At 41.7% G+C, this 19,831-nt stretch overlaps 2 protein-coding genes across 2 annotated transcripts in view; one reads left to right on the top strand and one right to left on the bottom strand.

Moving 5' to 3' along the window:
* Positions 1-2,382, top strand: part of YARS1 (tyrosyl-tRNA synthetase 1) — a 96,814-nt gene extending 94,432 nt beyond the window's left edge. The window contains exons 13-14 of the mRNA XM_056556563.1: positions 1,634-1,775; positions 2,061-2,382. Of these exons, the coding sequence (XP_056412538.1) occupies positions 1,634-1,775; positions 2,061-2,171 (253 nt within the window). The 3' untranslated portion in view covers positions 2,172-2,382. The remainder of the gene's footprint in view (positions 1-1,633; positions 1,776-2,060) is intronic.
* A 194-nt stretch (positions 2,383-2,576) lies between these two features.
* The window catches only part of KIAA1522 (KIAA1522 ortholog), a 62,406-nt gene continuing 45,151 nt past the window's right edge, over positions 2,577-19,831 (bottom strand). The window contains exons 6-7 of the mRNA XM_056556556.1: positions 11,173-13,971; positions 2,577-4,156 (exon numbers count right to left, since the gene is read on the bottom strand). Coding sequence (XP_056412531.1) covers positions 4,152-4,156; positions 11,173-13,971 — 2,804 coding nt within the window. The 3' untranslated portion in view covers positions 2,577-4,151. The remainder of the gene's footprint in view (positions 4,157-11,172; positions 13,972-19,831) is intronic.

Here is a 19,831-nt window from a genome sequence, read left to right as displayed (position 1 = left end):
ACATCATCTAGTATGTATAAAATGTACAATGCAGCATTGGTTGTCTTCCTGCTGGCAAAGGCTAAGGTGCTATGGGTCAGTCATACAGATATTCGAAAAGTTTTCAAAACCTTTCATTTTTGTATGTTGCGGCCTTGGTTGCTATGGGCCAGTCTAAGGTCCAGAGCACTCTAGATAAAGTGTGCATTAAGAATATCATTACACTTTGCTCCATTCAGTTTTTCAGCTTTCCTTCAACCCTGACCAGTGTTCCTGTCTTAGTTGCTTAAAACACACTAACAGCATGATGCTGCCACCACCATTCTTTACTGTGTCTTACAGTCTGAGAATCCTTTAGATTTTTTTTTAGGATAAGTTCAGGCCGCCTTTCATGTGTCTTTTACTGAGAAGAGGCTTCTATCTGGCCACTTTGTCATAAAACCCAGATTGTGGAATGCTGCAGTGATGGTTGACCTTCTGGAGGTTTCTCCAATCTGCCCACCGGAAGGAGGACTTACAAAAAGTGACACTGATCAGTGTTTTTTTCCGCCTTTATTTGGGGAGTTGGTTTGGTACCATTACACCGTAGTTATCAAAATGTCTGACAGCATTTGATAACTAGGGCCCAATGGCACCAAACCACTACTCCAAAAAGGGTGGAAACAAATCATGTAACACCCCTCCCCAGTGAAAATTTTTTGTCTGTGTGCCATCACTTTCTTAAGTGTGGTCTGCCTTGACATGGATTTGCCTCATGGCAGACCTCCTTGCACCAAAAATAGTAAAAAAAGATGCAAATAGTAAATCCCTGCCCACTCCAAATGGCAAAACCGAAAGCCCTCTAAACTAAAGCACTTTCGGTTTTGCCCTAAATCAAACGTTGCAATGTGTTGGCGCAAAATGTGCCTGCATCAAACACATGCGACAAGTTTAGAACAAAAAAAGCTACATTCACTCAGGATCTTTTGAGCTTAGCCAGAGTGACCATTGGGTTCTTAGTCACCTCTCTTAACAAGGACCTTCTCCCACTTAATGTGGTGGGGCAGCCATCTCCAGGAAACTTTCAGTGCAGTATAAAGTATTTTTTTATCTTCTCCAGATATTTTCCTCCACACAATACTGTGTCTGAGCTTTACAGGTAGTTCATTCGACCTCATGGCTTGGTTTTTGCTCTGATATATTTGCTATCAATTATTAGCTGTGAGACCTTATATGTACAGGGTGTGTCTTACCAAATCATGTCCAATCAACTGAATTTACTATAGGTGACTCAAGTCAAGGGTCTGAATACTTATGTCCATGCACAATTCTTGTTTTTCCTTTTTACTAAGTTATTTTATTTTTTTAGCACAAGACCACAACATAATAAAATGTAAAAACCATTAAATGGTCTAAAAACCTTCTGAATGCATTGTAGGGAACTTGAAAGCAATCTGAAAGCAAAACAGTCCTTTATTTAAGAACCTTATTTAGTACACAGAGCAGAACTTTAATGTCAAGTGTTCTTTTAATATATATACCTGTATTTGCCCTTAATTGTGTTTTTTTTTTGTTTTTTATATATATATATATATATATATATATATATATATATATAATATATATATATATATATATAATATATATTTAAGCTTCCTCTGTTTCTCTCTTTCAGAGAAGGCGAAAATAAGCAGGTAGAACCACTGGACCCTCCTGCAGAATGTGCTCCTGGAGAGCGGGTTTACATTGAGGGATTTGAGAATGGAGAGCCTGAGGCAGAACTTAAACCTAAGAAGAAAGTCTTTGAAAAATTGCAGGTACTTACCCATTCAGTCCATATTTGTGCATTAAATTAATCCAATCCTTGGTTATAGGTAACCTGTAATAACTTTCATGCCCAAGTCATCTCAGCAGTATCCATTGGCATCTGCCTGCCCCACCAGCCTTGATAGTTCTCTTCCTATACCCAAACAGGGAGAGATCCAGCTATCAAGGCTGGTGGGGCAGAGAGAATCTACTGCCCTTGTTACTCAGAGTTCGGGCACAGCGAAAGTGATGACAGGTCTCTTTAATGCCACAACTCTTTCTTTTTCTGTCTGCAGGTGGACTTTAAAATCTCAGAGGATTTGTCTGCTCAGTGGAAAGATAAGAAATTCATGACTAAGCAGGGGCCTGTGACCTGTAAAACACTACGAGGGGGAAGCATTAGTTGATTGCACCCATCCTATTCCATCTAATGGCTTAGATATCATCATTTAGTTCTTCGTTTAAAGAATCAGACTTTGAGACAAAGAGTATATGTCCTGCTATTTATATAAAGAGCTGCATGTGACTGGGGCTGCATCTGCACACACCATTCCTACCGCCTGGTCTTAACCATTGTATACTGTCAAATCAAATAAAGACTTATCCATTTAATCTTGTTCTATTTCTTATATATCCTCCACATTCAGAAAACAACACAGATATGGTAACCGCATTTATAAAAAGATTATAACAGATTTCCAATCAAAAGCATATGACAAAAATATATATAAATCATCAACTAAAACCTCATTTTGGTCTCCGGGATAGGCCTGGAGAAGACTCATTTTGGTCTCTAAAAGGAGGGGTAGGTCCCTGGAGAAGACTATATATGTATACAAAATCAATAGTTTGTTCTAACAGAGATACATGTGGATAAGTAATAGTTACAGAGATCCTTGTGCTCTTATAATCCTGTTGACTGGAACATTGTTCAGTTTATGTAGTAATATTAAGGCCAGTTGAAAGAGACACTGCTAAGAGTAAGGGTTAAATACAGTATCCCATTAAATCAAACATTCCTATACACTAGAACACCACAAAAAAGACAGTGTTTGCTGACAAGATTTACTTTGCTTTACAACTATACATAGGCTAGGACAAGCAAATCAGATAAAACCATTTTTAAGGATGTATATAGGTAATAGAGGCAGTCTGATAAGCTTTAAGGCAGTGCGGTGATTTGTATTTAAATTGAATTCTGCAGACCATGAACGATCGAGGCTGTAAGCCCAAAAGGCCTCTGGTTTTGCACTGTAAATCAATAACGTAATTAGCTTGTCACAATCCAGCAGATCGGTGGACAGTAACACATCTTCTATTGCTTTCCATGTCGCTGCACGTGGCTATTGTGCATTTAGTGGATTGTCTATCGAAATTAGTGTATGTTAAATCAGCAAGACATGGAAATGACAAGTGGTCTGTGCATTAACACTCTGCTTACTTTACTAAGTATAAGTGTATTTTGAAGCTTTAACACTGAATCATAAGGTGCGTATTCTAATCTGTTACACAAATGTGTTAAGGAAGGGATAGAATTGACCATCTATATCTTTATTAATTATATATGGTCAAATTGTGCCAGTCCTAGAAAGGCATAACCAAGATGTGTGCTTCTTTAGACAAGCGAGGCATTGAGTGCAGTAGGTGGTAAGGCTGCATCACTTTAGCGATCTATGTAAAATGTTTAATTCTTTCATAGTTTTCATCCCAACCTTGCTCCATTGTGTTCTTTAGAATGTGGATTCAGTAGATAATATGTCACGGCTATTGCATGCTAGTTTCTAAGAAGCTAATTTGCCATATTAATAGCCACAAGTAAAAATTCCTAAAATATCTTATTTCTATTTCGATAACTAACAAAAAGATATCTACCTGTTTTTTAAAGTGTCAATTAACTGGAATGACTCCATGTAAAATAGTTGGAATAGCAAAGGATTACTAAGTAGCTGCAGCATTATAGAAAGAAGTGCTGATTTCTAACATTACAGTGTGCAGAATACAAAGCTTATAACAGCATTGAAGACCTTCTAACCTTATAAACAGCAGGAATGACACAGTTATGTTTACACCTAGAACAATGTCCCAACTGCTCCAGCAGATTACTGTCTTAAATAAAATTTACACCAGAATAAAACTCAAAGGCGCTGTACCATAGTGTGGGATACTGACTTCCCACCAGAGGGTACTTCATTCAAAGTTCCTTAGCGCAACCAATACAGTAGTTGGAAGATAAAATATCAAGTCATAAAAATCAACACCTGTTGTTGCTTTAAGACTATATGTACACAGTTAAGGCAACTGTAGTGAGTCCAGCAGTTTCTGTGGGTCTTGTGGTGCATCAGAGGATCCCTGAGACAGCAGAATCCTGAATATTCCTTGTGACAGGTTTAGGCTGAAAGAAAGAAGGAATACTTATAAGTTCTAGTTGTACATTTTATTAAGGCTGTGGTGCATTTACAGCTCCCTTCCAACCATATAACAGTGAAGGCAAAGAAGAAAAAATTGACCCTTGCAAAGGCACTGCTGGTTCCAAAATAAGGTGGATGCCAAACCAAAGGTATTAGTAGAAACACCGGAATGGTTTATTAGGACATAAAAAACAATAAAGTACAGGGATGACGCGTTTCGGGAGAGCCACCCTCTTCCTCAGATCAACCCATTGATCTGAGGAAGGGGGTAGCTCCCCCGAAACGCGTCATCCCTGTACTTTATTGTTTTTTATGTCCTAATAAACCATTCCGGTGTTTCTACTAATACCTTTGGTTTGGCATCCACGTTATTTCTGAACCAGCAGTGCCTTTGCAAGGGTCAAGTTTTTCTTCTTTGCCTTCACTTCTATCAGGATTGGATTATTCCCTTCCCTGGGACCCAGGCCCAGCAGCTGTTCCTGTCTCTCTGCTACCCACAGCGTGTGTTACATGCAAATATTTTTATTCGCTCAAGGTGAGCGGCCACCACCTAGGGGCAAGCCTCGCCCACTTAAGGCTACCTTGTTCTAATTTGCCATCCTGTTATAGTAGTAACGCACAAGGCGCCCTTGTCGGTCTTTTTTCCATTTGCAGAACCATATAACAGAACGGTGGACTATGATTCTGCATGATGTTAGACAGCACGCTTTCCCCTACCAGTTGCAGTAATAGGAACATTACAGTAGGCATAACTCTATTCCTGCCTTTTGTCAATATCTTTTATATTGTTATTCCTGCCCGTGACACTACCAATGAGATGTGGATTGGAATCACTTGTTAAATAGGAGTGCATTAAAATGTGGAGAAAACAATAACTTGGGTTGTTTCTTTTCATGTATAGCATTGATCATCAGCTTCCATTTGCTGTCTGGGCAAGCTGGAGAGCCACAGGTTCAGGAACACTGGTCTATGGATTATTAAGAACTGTTTTATTTATAATTCTGCTTCCATTTATTTGACTTAAAGTGTACCTGTCATTTATTAATTAATAATAAAAAATAAAAAAAACTTTATATAATGTAGGTAATAACATTCTTGTATATATGTCATATACATTGGTAAAAACTTTGCATTTTTTTGGGTGACGGAAAAATGCTGTCTTGTCCTTGCAGCTATTGCCTGTGCGTCTCAGTGCAGAGACAAAATACAGGAAGTGTGGGTGGACAAGAAGGGCTCCGTGCACTGGGACCCAGTTACAAGAGAGCGAGAGAGAGAGAGTTTTTTAAACAATGAATATTAAAGGGGTTATCCAGCAAAAAACTTTTTTTTATATATCAACTGACTCCAGAAAGTTAAACAGATTTGTAAATTACTTCTATAAAAAAAATCTTAATCCTTTCAGTACTTATGACCTTCTGAAGTTAAGGTTGTTCTTTTCTGTAATCTCTGATGACACCTGTCTCGGGAACCGCCCAGTTTAGAAGCAAATCCCCATAGCAAACCTCTTCTAAACTGAGTGGTTCCCGAGACACGTGTCATCAGAGAGCACTTAGACAGAAAAGAACAACCTTAACTTCAGAAGCTCATAAGTACTGAAAGGATTAAGATTTTTTTTAATAGAAGTCATTTACAAATCTGTTTAACTTTCTGGAGCCAGTTGATATATAAAAAAAAAAAGGGGTTTCCTGGATAACCCCTTTAAACTATACATTTAATATTGTTTCTTATGAATAGGAGATAACTGTTAATCTTGGAATAACCCCTTAACTTTCTGTAAATCATTACAATTAGAACATTATAACATTTATTGTTTTCTATGTTTTACTACCTTCTTGTTTTGTATAATAAAAGGTATTCTATACAAACTAGATCTATCTAACCAAGACATAGACTTTGGGATGCTAACCTTACAGATAAGTGTTAGAAAAAGAAAAAATAATTGACTAGTAAAAGGGATTAAAAGATCACAAACACTGGACAGGAAAGGAGTATTGTGGCCGTTTTCAGGTTTTTGAATGAAAGAGGACAACATGTGTGATACCTACAACAAATGAAAAGAACTGACATGATTATACCATTCCATTTTATTCATAACCCGCACCATAAGGTGTTGAGGCTGCTTTGTTGCTGGCAAGGATGGGATATTTACTCAGATGGCAAAGATCAAAGAGTTTAAATGGTTACAGTCCTTACAATATCATGCCACCCTCTACTGGGCAGTGTCTTCTTAGTATGAATTTGCTCCAAGAAGACACTCAGACAAATATGGCAAAGAGATGGAAACTGATGGGGAGGTATGTAGAAAAAAAAGTGGAATTCTACTTGTCTTGGGGTTCTGTTTTAACATGTTTAATATCTTAAAGGAGTTGTCTCAAGATTTGAAGTTTTCTACAGGAACTGATTTGTGGAGGTCCAACCATTGGGACCCTCACTGATAAGGAGAACGGAAATGTGTCCCCCAAGAGAATGAAGTGGCAGCGTGCATGATCAGGCACTGCTACATTTACTTTTTCAGAATTCCTACACTGCTCAAAAAAATAAAGGGAACACTAAGATGACACATCCTAGATCTGAATGAATGAACTAATCGTATGAAATACTTTTGTCTTTACATAGTTGAATGTGCTGACAACACAATCACACAAAAATTATCAATGGAAATCAAATTGATCAACCCATGGAGGTCTGGATATGGAGTCACACTCAAAATCTAAGTGGAAAACCACACTACAGGCTGATCCAACGTTGATGTAATGTCCTTAAAACAAGTCAAAATGAGGTTCAGTAGTGTGGTGGCCTCCACGTGTCCGTATGACCTCCTTACAACGTATGGGCATGCTCCTGATGAGGTAGTGGATGGTCTCCTGAGGGATGTCCTCCCAGACCTGGACTAAAGCATCCACCAACTCCTGGACAGTCTGTGGTGCAACGTGGCATTGGTGAAGGGAGCGAGACATGATGGTTGCAGGTAGCAGAACGTTCTCCACGGCGTCTCCAGACCCTGTCAAGTCTGTCACATGTGCTCAGTGTGAACCTGTGAAGAGCACAGGGCGCCAGTGGCAAATTTGCCAATCTTGGTGTTCTCTGGCAAATGCCAAACATCCTGCATGGTGTTGGGCTGTAAGCACAAACCCCACCTGTGGACGTCGGGCCCTCATACCGCCCTCATGGAGTTTGTTTCTGACCATTTGAGTGGAAACATGCACAGTTGTGACCTGCTGGAGGTAATTTTGCAGGGCTCAGGCAGTGCTCCTCCTGCACAAAGGCCAGGATTCAAAAGTGACCAAAAAACATCAGCCAGGAAGCATAGGAACTGAGAAGTGGTCTGGTCACCACCTGCTATAATTGCCTATAATTTCCACCTGTTGTCTGTTCCATTTGCACAACAGCATATGAAATTGTCGATCAGTGTTGCTTCCTGAGTGGACAGTGTGATTTCACAGAAGTGTCATTGACTTGGAGTCAATGTGTTGTTTAAGTGTTCCCTTTATTGTTTTGAGCAGTGTATAAAGAGTAAATGGAGTAGTGGATAATCATGCATGCTGCCACTCATAGTACATTTGACCCCCATCCTTATGACCAGTTATGTTCCTATCAGCTAGTTCTCCCCTATCCTATGTATAGGTGACAACTTTCAATTTTGAGATAACCTATATTTCTGTGTGTTTCTTGCAATGCAAGTAATGGGGAGTGGCAACCCTCCATGGCCGTGCATTCCTCCGTTTACAGGAGGTTTTTAACTCATAGTGGATCCTGCATGTCACCCAGTCACAGGCTATATGCCCAGCAGAGGTGAGTGAAATGAGCATGTTAGGGTCCCATCCGAAGTGAGGTGGGGCACACGTTTTGATCAAAAAGTGTGCTAAGAGACACTCAATTTCTTTACCAAGTATTGCAAAACCTTCTAGTTCTATACTCTATTTAGGCCCCTAGGTGTCATGGCCACTGGCAGTGCAGGGCACCATTATGGTGACAGAGGGAATGTTCTTAATCTGTAAACCACATAGGTACCATGGTTTCTACTGACTACAGCATCTAAGGGTTTAAATAGCTGGGAGAAGAGAAATGTTAAGCAGGTGCAGGCACCCATCATGGGACACCTATGCAGGGCATAAAGTGTACCAGTCAGGGTCTCAGTGCTAAGACACACGTCAAAATCAGGTACAGAAACCTTCAGTGTATCAAACACGTTTCAGGCGCATGCACACCCTTCGTCACTGATACTTGCAGGTGTCTATTAAGTAATACGAGGAGTAAAACCTCAATTCCATCCCCCATGAGAATTTCAGAATGGAAACACATGGGGGCAGTACAAATACTATACGATACTACAAGAAAGTAAGTATAAGTAAAACAAAGCTAAAAACAGGAGACATGTACCTCTCCGTATATGTCTCACTGTTTTTAGCATTGTTTTACTTATACATACTTTCTTGTTGTATCGTATAGTATTTGTACTGCCCCTGTGTGTTTCCATTCTGAAGGTTGCTGTACCTGATTTTACTGTGTGTCTTCAATAAAGCTGGATATCGTTTCTACTTTGCTGGATCAACTTCTTTTTGTTCGGGACATAGTGCATTCGGCTGGGTGAAGATCAGTGCAGTAGCACGTGGTGTGGTGAGCTGGACAAAAGGACTTCTGTTGCACTTTATTTCTCAGTGCTAAGACACCTATCAAACATAAGAATGTGTGAGGAGAAATGGTCCTGTAGACTTAAAGGGGTAGTCCAGTGGTGAAAAACTTATCCCCTATCCTAAGGATAGGGGATAAGTTTGAGATCGCAGGGGTCCGACCGCTGGGGCCCCCTGCGATCTCTCTGTACGGGGGCCAGGCTCTCCGGCCAGATAGCGGGTGTCGACCCCCGCACGAAGCGGCGGCCAACACTCCCCCTCAATGCATATCTATGGCAGAGCTGGAGATTGCCGAAGGCAGCGCTTCGGCTCTGCCATAGAGTTGTATTGAGGGGGGCGTGTCGGCCGCCGCTTCGTGCGGAGGTCGACACGCCCCCTTCCCGCGGGCTGTCGGGGCTCCGTACAGGAGATCGCAGGGGGCCCCAGCGGTCGGACCCCCCGCGATCTCAAACTTATCCCCTATCCTTAGGATAGGGGATAAGTTGTTCACCACTGGGTCACCACTGGACTACTCCTTTAATAATGAGGCCATCCTGTAAAGCTGGACAGAGAGCACTGCAGGCCGGGAAGTGAAGCACGCTTCTCTTTGCTTGTTCTATTAATTGGTGGAGGTCTTAGCACTAACACCCAACTATCAAAAGTTGCATCGACTCTGCGACATGTCAATTTTTTTCCTTAAATGACAGGGACACTTTAAAGGGGTACTTCACTGGAAAATATATATATTTTTTTTTTTTATCAACTTGTGCCAGAAAGTTAAACAGATTTGTAAATTACTTCTATTTAAAAATGTTAATCCTACCAGTACTTACCTGCTGTATACTACAGAGGAAGTTATTTTCTTTTTAAATTTCCTCTCTGTCTGACCACAGTACTCTCCGCTGACACCTCTGTCCATGTCTGGAACTGTCCAGAGCAGTATAGGTTTGCTATGGGGATTTGCTCCTACTCTGGACAGATCCAGACATGGACAGAAGTGTCAGCAGAGAGCACAGTGATCAGACAGAAAGGACATTTAAAAAGAAAATAAATGTATCTGTAGTATACAGCAGCTGAGAAGTACTGGAAGGATTAATATTTTTAAATAGAAGTAATTTACAAATCTGTTTAACTTTCTGGCACCAGTTGATTTTAAAATAAAGTTTTCCAGCGGAGTACCCCTTTAAGCTATGCTGCTTTAAAAGGGTGGCAACCTAGCCCAAGGCCCCATATTTTGCTTTTAGATAGGCTGATCCATTTCCCTACACGAATGTTAATTTTGTAAATCAGCAATTGTTTAAGGAGCCTTTACATGGCTTAACTATGTATCTACGCTGTAGGTTTCATTGCATGCTATTTTATTTGTATAAGCTTCATGTACATGATAGTGCCGTCTACATGGTACCTGTGCAGCAGTGCAAGGTGGACATAGAACACTGTAGTATGAAGTTGCAGACCATGTTATTTTTGAAAATGTTTCCACTACAAAAGCAATGTACATGTTATGCAATAAAATATATATTTTTATACAGAATCAAACATAAAATGCCTTCATATGATATCAAAGGCATAGGTAGATAAGGTAGAAACCCCACCCATTTAAATGGAGAGCCTTTTTTTAGCTCCATAAACAGTCATAATGTAGCCTTGTACATGTTACCAAAAACATTTTAGGTGGTTTGTCCAGGATTAGAAATACAGGGCTGCTTTTCTAGAAACATCTGCAGGTTTTATGTGGCATTGCAGCTCAACCAAATTCACTTCAAATGAGTACTACAGTGTAATACAACTTATACGTTTCTGATAGCAGGGGGTCAGACTGCTGGAACCCCCTGCAATTTCCTGCACGGCACCCCGGCTTTCCCATGCGGTGTCCAAAGCGGAGATCGACATGCCAACTCCATGTATCTCTATGGAAGGGCTGGAGATACACGGACACAGTATCTTCGGCTCCCCCATCAAAATGCATGGAGGGGAGCATCAGCCACCAATTCACAAGGGAGACGACACTCTCACTTCCCGGGGACAGCTAGGGTGCTGTGCAGGAGATCGCATGGGGTCCCAGCAGTCTGACCCCCTGTGATCAGAAACTTATTCTTTGGACAGGGGATAAGTTGTTTTACACTGCAATACCCCTTTAGGGTACGTTCACACATACGCAGATTTGATGCGCAGGATTTTCTGCTGCAGATTTCAATGTAAACTTAATGACTGAGCACAGCTTCTTATCTGCAGTTACAAATCTGCGCAGGATCCTGTATGTGTGAATGTACCCATAATGGAATTCAGCTGCAATAAAACACAAATCCGGTGGACTAGTGTGCCACTGTTTTTGTAAAAATAAAGCCAAATAATAAATGTTTCTAATCCTGTAAGACATATTGGATTACCTTGTTCCGTCAGGCTTTTTTGTGGTTGGTCATGGCCAGCCTGGGTCCCAGATGCAATAGCTGCTGAAGTGGAAGGAGCTGATCCTGGCTCCCTTGGTGTAACCACACCACCATTTGTGCTGACTGTAGAGTGTGGAGGGGTTGTGGGTGTTCGAGGTACCACAATTGAAGGTTTTCTTGCCACAGGAGGAGGAATCTTGCTGGGTTTCCTCTGTAGTGGGGGTTTTTCATCTGGACTCCGAGGGCCCCCATGTACTTTGAGCTCTGCCACTAGGTCTTTCTTCGATGAATCTGCATCTTGTGATGTAGAAGGGTCAAATACAAATTTCTTTGAACCTCGAGCAAATACAAAGCTAGCAGCAGAGGCTGGTGATCTATGTGTTGAAGGGGATTCTGGTGGTTTCAGTGGAGAAACAGGTGGTGCTGTTGGGCTTTCTGTTGGGGAAGAATCAGACCCCTGAGAGGATCTGTATGACAAGGATTTGCGAACAGGTTTCTGGGGTGCAGGAAGCCCAGATAGTGGTTGTGAGAATGGACTTTGGGGAACCCTAGCCTGTATTGATCGCAAGCGAACCATCTGCAATAGAGATGGTGTTACTATAGGCAAATTTGCATCTTCTTTTTGTGCAACTACAGTGCTCTGGCTGGTAGCTGATTCTTTCTTGGAACTTGGTGCGCTGACTGGCTTCCATGCATTTGACTTCAGAGGAGGTGAGCTTACTGCTTTTAAAAGAACTGGGCTAGTAACAGCAAGGGATGATGGCACATTAGGAAGAGATGAGTCCACAATAGTCGATGGCACACTGGTTACAGAGGATGTAGTGGTATTGTTATGTTCCATTGTGGTTAGTGATAGATTTCCATTAGATTCTTGTAGCACAGTAACATCAAGTGTTTCTTTGGGCTCACTTTTAATAGCTGAGGCTGTTTTAAAATGTGGCTTGTACACTATACAAGTTTCTCCATTAGTAATTGAAGTGTCTGAAGAAACAGGAGGCACCACCATAGGTTCTGTAGTGGGAGGCACAATAGTGTCTTTGTTCTCTGTGGCGAATGGAGGCACAGGATCAGAATTCTCTGTTACAAGAGCTTGTTCAGTTGTATCGGAAGGCTTTGTTGAATTTAAAGGCACTGATTGAGGCTGAGGCTCTACAATAACATTTAAAGATTCCTCATGCTTTGATTTTGACATGGCCATTTCTGCTTTCAGCAAATCTGATTGGTCACTGGTGTTAACACTAACCAGCTCTGAACTTGCAATTTCACTTACAGGGTTTACCAATGGTGGTGGTGGCAAAAACAGCTCATCATCAGGAGGAGGAAAATCTGCCATAGTTAAGTCCTGAACATCAGAAGTCTCGGGAGGAGGAGGAGGCCACAAGGATTCTTTATGATCAGTTTCTTTGACTGTGTGTGCAGTATTAGCATCTGACTCAGATCTTCTAGTAGCAGGGGGTGTGGGATGATGAGTAGGTGGTGATGGTGGAGGAGTTACTGCTGCCACAACAAGGTCTTCTACACTAGTGGGTGGTGGGCATGAAGGTGCAGGCACACTTGGATGTGGAGGAATCAAGTCTTGCCCTTCTTGGTCACCCACTGCAGAACCAGCTCTTGGGGGACTGATAAAAAGGGGGGAGTTGTTCTCAACTGAAGATGGTGAGCTTACAGACATGTTTACTGCTGACTTAAGACTAGAACGCTCTGGTTTTGGTGGTGTTTTCCTACGAGAACCTGGAGATTCCACAAGAGATTTAACAGGCAATGTTGGTGTTCCACTTTGACTGGAGTAGCCACTGGATGGAGACATGGTTCTGTCTGAATGACTAGGAGAATTTTGCTTTGGTCCAGCCAAAGATGGTAAAAATACATCATTATCTGATGACACTTTGTCTGTTCTTGACACCCAAGGGTCTTTTCCATTGTTAGTCTTGGTTGAGTGTTTTTTTTCAGGCCTAGGTGGAAGACCCAATTCTTTCTGCTGTTGCAGTGAATAAGTACGTGTAGGAGGTGGAGGAGCCTTTTTGCTTTTTCGCAATGAAACACTACGCACAGAAGAGCGTCCACTGCATAAGCTTGCCGCATCTGAACCATCTTGAGTACCAGTGCTGGGGGCAGGAGATGCCCTGCCAGTGCTTATTCCAGACTTCTCATTTGATTCTAAAGTATTATCACCACCTCTAGAGGAAATAGTGGAAGTGTCTGATACTATTGTCTCTGTAGACTCTGATCGACTCCAGGCATCACTAGAGTCAGACATACCCCTCCCCCTACGCAATGAACCACGAACTGATGCTGGACTAGCTGAGGCAAGACTACATCTGCTTAACGTTCGAACACTTGACCGGGTCAATGCAACCACATCAACCATAGGAGGAAGGACTGCATTTGGTATGATCTTAGACATGTAGGTTGCTTGGGGAGATATGGACATTACAGGGCTTACTGGGTCACTCTGAGGTGAGTATGTGGTCATTCCAGGGACAGCTACAGACTTCGGGCGCAGGACCATAGGTGAAAGCTTGGATCCAGATTTCCAACCAATATAGCTGTCATCGTGATATACTTTGTCTATGTGTCGTTGTAAAGCAACTTCTGTCTCAAGAGTAGCCAAGGAGACGTGAGCTCCACCATGTGGCACTGAAGCAGGTTTGCCATCTACTGTGGGAATTACGACAAATTCTGCCTCCTGTCCTTGAATCCCATTTGCTACTGGAATTTCATCAGACTTTTTTGACAGCTGACCATCTTCCCTGCGAAACACCTCATGGATGCCACGATGTACGAAAGAGGGATGAAGTCCTGTAAAAGAAGAAGAGAATGCAACAAATTATTTGGGAACCAAAAATGGGACAACCAATATGATGTCTATGCCGAGAGCTCACTGTGAGGTAAGTAAACAAGTATCTCCGTGTATCTAATAAATACAAGGTGTTATACGGTAATAGCAAGCACAAACAAAGCTTTGTGTTTATAGCTGAATTCCTTTTAAACCAGAATATAAAAATGCATAAAATGTGCTAATTTGGCACTTGTTTGAAGTATAGACCCACATTATAACATAGAATTTGACATGACTAGGTGCCGAGGATTTAGAGAGTCAATTAGAGAAAAGCCAATATTATATTCGCATATGTTGTGGTGACTTTCCATTTAGGCCTCCATCCTTCCTGTATGTTCTCTATTCTTACAAATAGTTTTTATCCACTTTTCTACAACCATATGATCTAGCATTTCTGACAAAAGATTTCACTGATGAGTACTAAAATAAGTTTACAACCTACCATTATGTTTTATAAGTCTCCACACCCTGAGGCTATGTTCACACATTGTAAATACAGCTGTGAAATAGGAAGAAAATAAGTCCAGATTTTTTATCTAATAATGTGCACAGTGAATATATTTTTTTGTTTTGTTTGTAGCTTCCCCCCCCCCTTTTATGGTTTTTTAAGAAGCAGAAATAAAATTGTGTGTTTTATGGTATATCCTGCTTAGGGTACGTTCACACATACAGGATCCTGCACAGATTTGATGCGCAGGATTTGTAACTGCAGATTAGAAGCTGTGCTCAGTCATTTAGTTTATATTGAAATCTGCAGCAGAAAATCCCGTGCATCAAATCTGCGTATGTGTGATCGTACCCTTAACATGCTGAAGAAAGCATCAAACAATAACCCAAGTAGCGCTCAAGCCCAATAGGCGCAGTGTACAGTGAAAAATAACAAGACTCACCGGGTGTTTGTGGGAGGCCACAAACATTCGTTCGTCAGCCTACCACCACACCATTGGGCCCAGAAAACATACACTCCAATAGATCGTCTCCACAATCCACCACAGTTGGTAAAGGGCGCTAATGCGATACCGGATCCAAAGTGGGTTCCATAATTATAATGCGAAGGAAGAATCAGCTGCGGCTGTATATATGATGTGTGCATGTGTATGTGTAATGTGTGTATGATGTCTGTGTATATATGATGTGTATATATGACGTGTGTATGGTGTCTGTGTATATATGACGTGTGTATGGTGTCTGTGTACATATGACGTGTGTATGGTCTCTGTGTACATATGACGTGTGTATGGTCTCTGTGTACATATGACGTGTGTATGGTGTCTGTGTACATATGACGTGTGTATGGTGTCTGTGTACATATGACGTGTGTATGGTGTCTGTGTACATATGACGTGTGTATGGTGTCTGTGTACATATGACGTGTGTATGGTGTCTGTGTACATATGACGTGTGTATGGTGTCTGTGTACATATGACGTGTGTATGGTGTCTGTGTACATATGACGTGTGTATGGTGTCTGTGTACATATGACGTGTGTATGGTGTCTGTGTACATATGACGTGTGTATGGTGTCTGTGTACATATGACGTGTGTATGGTGTCTGTGTACATATGACGTGTGTATGGTGTCTGTGTACATATGACGTGTGTATGGTGCCTGTGTATATATATGACGTGTGTATGGTGCCTGTGTATATATATGACGTGTGTATGGTGCCTGTGTATATATATGACGTGTGTATGGTGCCTGTGTATATATATGACGTGTGTATGGTGCCTGTGTATATATATGACGTGTGTATGGTGCCTGTGTATATATATGACGTGTGTATGGTGCCTGTGTATATATATGACGTGTGTATGGTGCCTGTGTATATATATGACGTGTGTATGGTGCCTGTGTATATATGACGTGTGTATGGTGCCTGTGTATATATGACGTGTGTATGGTGCCTGTGTATATATGACGTGTGTATGGTGCCTGTATGTATGACGTGTGTATGGTGCCTGTATGTATGACGTGTGTATGGTGCCTGTATGTATGACGTGTGTATGGTGTCTGTATGTATGACGTGTGTATGGTGTCTGTGTATATATGACGTGTATGGTGTCTGTGTATATATATGACGTGTGTCTGGTGTCTGTGTATATATATGATGTGTGTCTGGTGTTTGTGTATATATGATGTGTGTATGGTGTATGTGTATGTGTGTATGGTGTTTGTGTATATATGATGTGTGTATGGTGTCTGTGTATATACTGTATGATGTGTGTATGATGTCTGTATGATGTCTGTATGTATGATGTGTGTATGGTGTGAGTGGATGTGTGTATGATGTCTGTGTATGTGTGATGTGTGTATGATGTCGATGTGTATATGGTGTCTGTGTATATATATATATGATGTGTGTATGATGTCGATGTGTATATGGTGTCTGTATATATATGATGTGTGTATGGTGTCTGTGTATATATGATGTGTGTATGGTGTCTGTGTATATATGATGTGTGTATGGTGTCTGTGTATATATGATGTGTGTATGGTGTCTGTGTATATATGATGTGTGTATGGTGTCTGTGTATATATGATGTGTGTATGGTGTCTGTGTATATATGAAGTGTGTATGGTGTTTGTGTATATATGAAGTGTGTATGGTGTTTGTGTATATATGAAGTGTGTATGGTGTTTGTGTATATATGAAGTGTGTATGGTGTCTGTGTATATATGATGTGTGTATGGTGTCTGTGTATATACTGTATGATGTGTGTATGGTGTCTGTATGTATGATGTGTGTATGATGTCTGTGTATGTATGTATTTAATGTATGATGGGGGGGCAGCGGCGGGTTTATGTATGATGTGTGCATATGTATGGTGTATATGTATGGTTTGAGTGTATGGTTTGAGAGTATGTGTGATGTGTGTATGATGTCTGTCTGTGTGATGTGTGTATGATGTCTGTCTGTGTGTGATGTGTGTATGATGTCTGTCTGTGTGTGATGTGTGTATGTGTGTGATTGGGGGCAGCGGCGGGTGTATGTATGATTTGTCTGTATGTATGATGTATGTTATGTATGATATAGGGGGCAGTGGCTGGTATATGTGTATGTATGATATGTGTATGCATGTATGTTTTGTACAGGGGCGGACTGACAAGTGCTGCTGCCAGTTGTGCTAATTTTATTTATTTTTAGTCGCTTCTGGCCACCCGCACTATATTGCACCCCCAGAATCCCACCCTTCATACTCACCCGCCAACTAAGAGCCCCACGGATGCACTAAAACACGCCCGAACCAAAACTACAACTCCCAGCATGTTGCACTATAACCTAAACTGTAGAACTATAAAGTGTCACATGCTGGGAGTTGTAGTTTTGGTTCGTGTCAGCTGCAGAGCCATAGGCTGCATCAGGGCATGCTGGGTGTTGTAGTTACTAACTGCAATTCCCTGTATTCCTTGACACAGACTATGGCTCTGCAGCTGACACAAACCATAACTACAACTCCCAGCATGTTACACAATAATCTTAACTGTACTACTATACAGTGCAACATGCTGCAACACCCACACAACCATAGGCTGTATCAGGGCATGCTGGGTGTTGTAGTCACTAACTGCAATTCCCTGTATTCCTTGACACGGCCTATGGCTCTGCAGCTGACACGAACCAAAACTACAACTCACAGCATGTTACACAATAATCTTAAATGGGCACTGTCATGAAATCAAAAAATTGATATGTTGTAGTACTTAAGTATTACAACATATCTCTAATATAGTTTAATAAAAAAAAGTGATTTTAAACCAGTTTAAAATCACTTTTAAATTCGGCCACTAGGGGTCGCCCTCCTAGTGGTCGAATGCATTCGGCAGTGACGTCACTACAGAATTTCAACTCATTTAAGCCTGGCAACGAGTCGAAATTCAGTCACTGCGGTGCTCGCTCCCGCCTGTCAATCAGACAAGGAAGTGGATGCGGGGACAAGGTAAAGTATTATGCCGGGGGGGGGGGGGGGGGTGGTTGCGTGATCACCTATGCCTCCAGTTTCCCCACTTCAACTCCCAGCATGCCCTGACAGCCAATAGATGTCAGGGCAAGCTGGGAGTTGTAGTGGGGAAACAGCTGGAGGGACACTGAATAGGTGAACTCAGGGGGGTGGGGAGGGGGAGTGGGTTGAGCGGAGCAGCGGGGCCGGGGGGGTTGCGGGCTGCGTGGCGGGGAGGGGGTACTCTGAATGGGTGAACTAAGGGGGAGTGAGTTGAGCAGCGCGATGGGGCCGGGGGGGGTTGCGGGCTGCGCGGTGGGGAGCAGTATGTGCGGCCATCACAGATCCGGTGTTCACCTATACAGGGTGCCTCCAGTTGTTTCCCCACTACAACTCCCAGCATGCCCTGATAGCCAATAGATGTCAGGGCAAGCTGGGAGTTGCAGTGGGGAAACAGCTGGAGGCGCCCTGTATAGGTGAACTACGGGCGGAAGTGTCGGCCCCAGCAGGTATCAGTGACGTTGTGCCTGCTGGGGAAGTCTGCCTGGTAGTGAGCACACTACCAGGCAGACAAAAAGGCATTTTTAATATGTAAAAAATAAAATTCAAGGCAGGGAGGGGGTTAGGGATAGATGGGTAATAGGCAGGGACAGAAAAAAGAAAAAAAAGTGATGGTGGGAGCTACACTTTAACTGTACTACTATACAGTGCAACATGCTGCAACACCCACACAACCATAGGCTGTATCAGGGCATGCTGGGTGTTGTAGTTATCTAGTAACTAAATGCAACTTCCAGCATTTTCTGACACATAAATTAGAGTAAATAAAATGCAGCACATAAACTGGAGAAGCAGAACCCCCCCCCCAGTAACACAGCGCTGCTCAGTGTTTTCCAATCAAAAGACTCCATATAGAAGTCCCTATCAAGACTGAAAAATAGTGATTAAAATATTTTTAAAAGTGCGTATATATGTGAATAAGCCCCTTTCCTAATAAAAGTTCTGATAATAAATGGTTCCAATAAAAACTACAGATCACGGCACATAAGATTACCCTCATACATCCCTGTATATGGAAAAATTGGAGTTGTAGGGGTCAGATGGGGGGGGGGGGGGGGCTTGCCTCGGGTGTAAAAGGAGCTACAGCTCTCTCGCCGCTAATAGCCTGGCATGCTGCGATCACCGGGGCCGCTATTAAACCATTAGATCACCGCTGTTTAAGTTGACAGCAGTGTCTAAAGGGATCTTATATCCATCCCTGGTGGTCTAGTGGGGGGGGATCGTATTGGTTGGAATTACGGTATTTCATCTAACAGGACAAGTGGATTTTCTTGAGGGACAAGTAGATTGTGTTCCGCTTTAGTCCCTTGGACAAGTAGTTTTTTTTATTTTAATTTCCACACCCCTGAAGTGTGAGTAACACTTTTTAATATACTTGCTGTTTAAATTCTACAACACTGCTTACTGTGGCAGCAGTGGGAACCCTGGTGCCATAGTGAAGAAATGGAAATTAAAAAGGTGTATTACCTACAAGTATGTTGTAACATTGTGCAATGTTGAAATTAAGAGGACAGATTAAAAAAAAATGGCCTTTTGGTTAAAAATCATAAAGGAGCTTATCTGTTTTATTTCTTACAATTTCACTAAAGAATTTGTTGGCGCTATGTAAAAATAATAAACTATTTCTGCCTTGGCTATTACTGTAAAAAATAGAATACCTTGAGATAATAAAATAAATCAATTATTCTGATCATAGCTCCAGTAAATAGTATATCAATGGACTAAATATTACAAATAACTAATACACATTCCGGCGCCTTTAACAGAAACAACCTGACAAGGTAATGCTATTTAATGCTATCAGGGATAGTGATGGCTTTGG

This window comes from Hyla sarda, chromosome 2 (genome assembly GCF_029499605.1).
Source record: "Hyla sarda isolate aHylSar1 chromosome 2, aHylSar1.hap1, whole genome shotgun sequence".
NCBI lineage: Eukaryota > Metazoa > Chordata > Amphibia > Anura > Hylidae > Hyla > Hyla sarda.
This window is presented reverse-complemented; position numbering and strand designations above follow the sequence as displayed.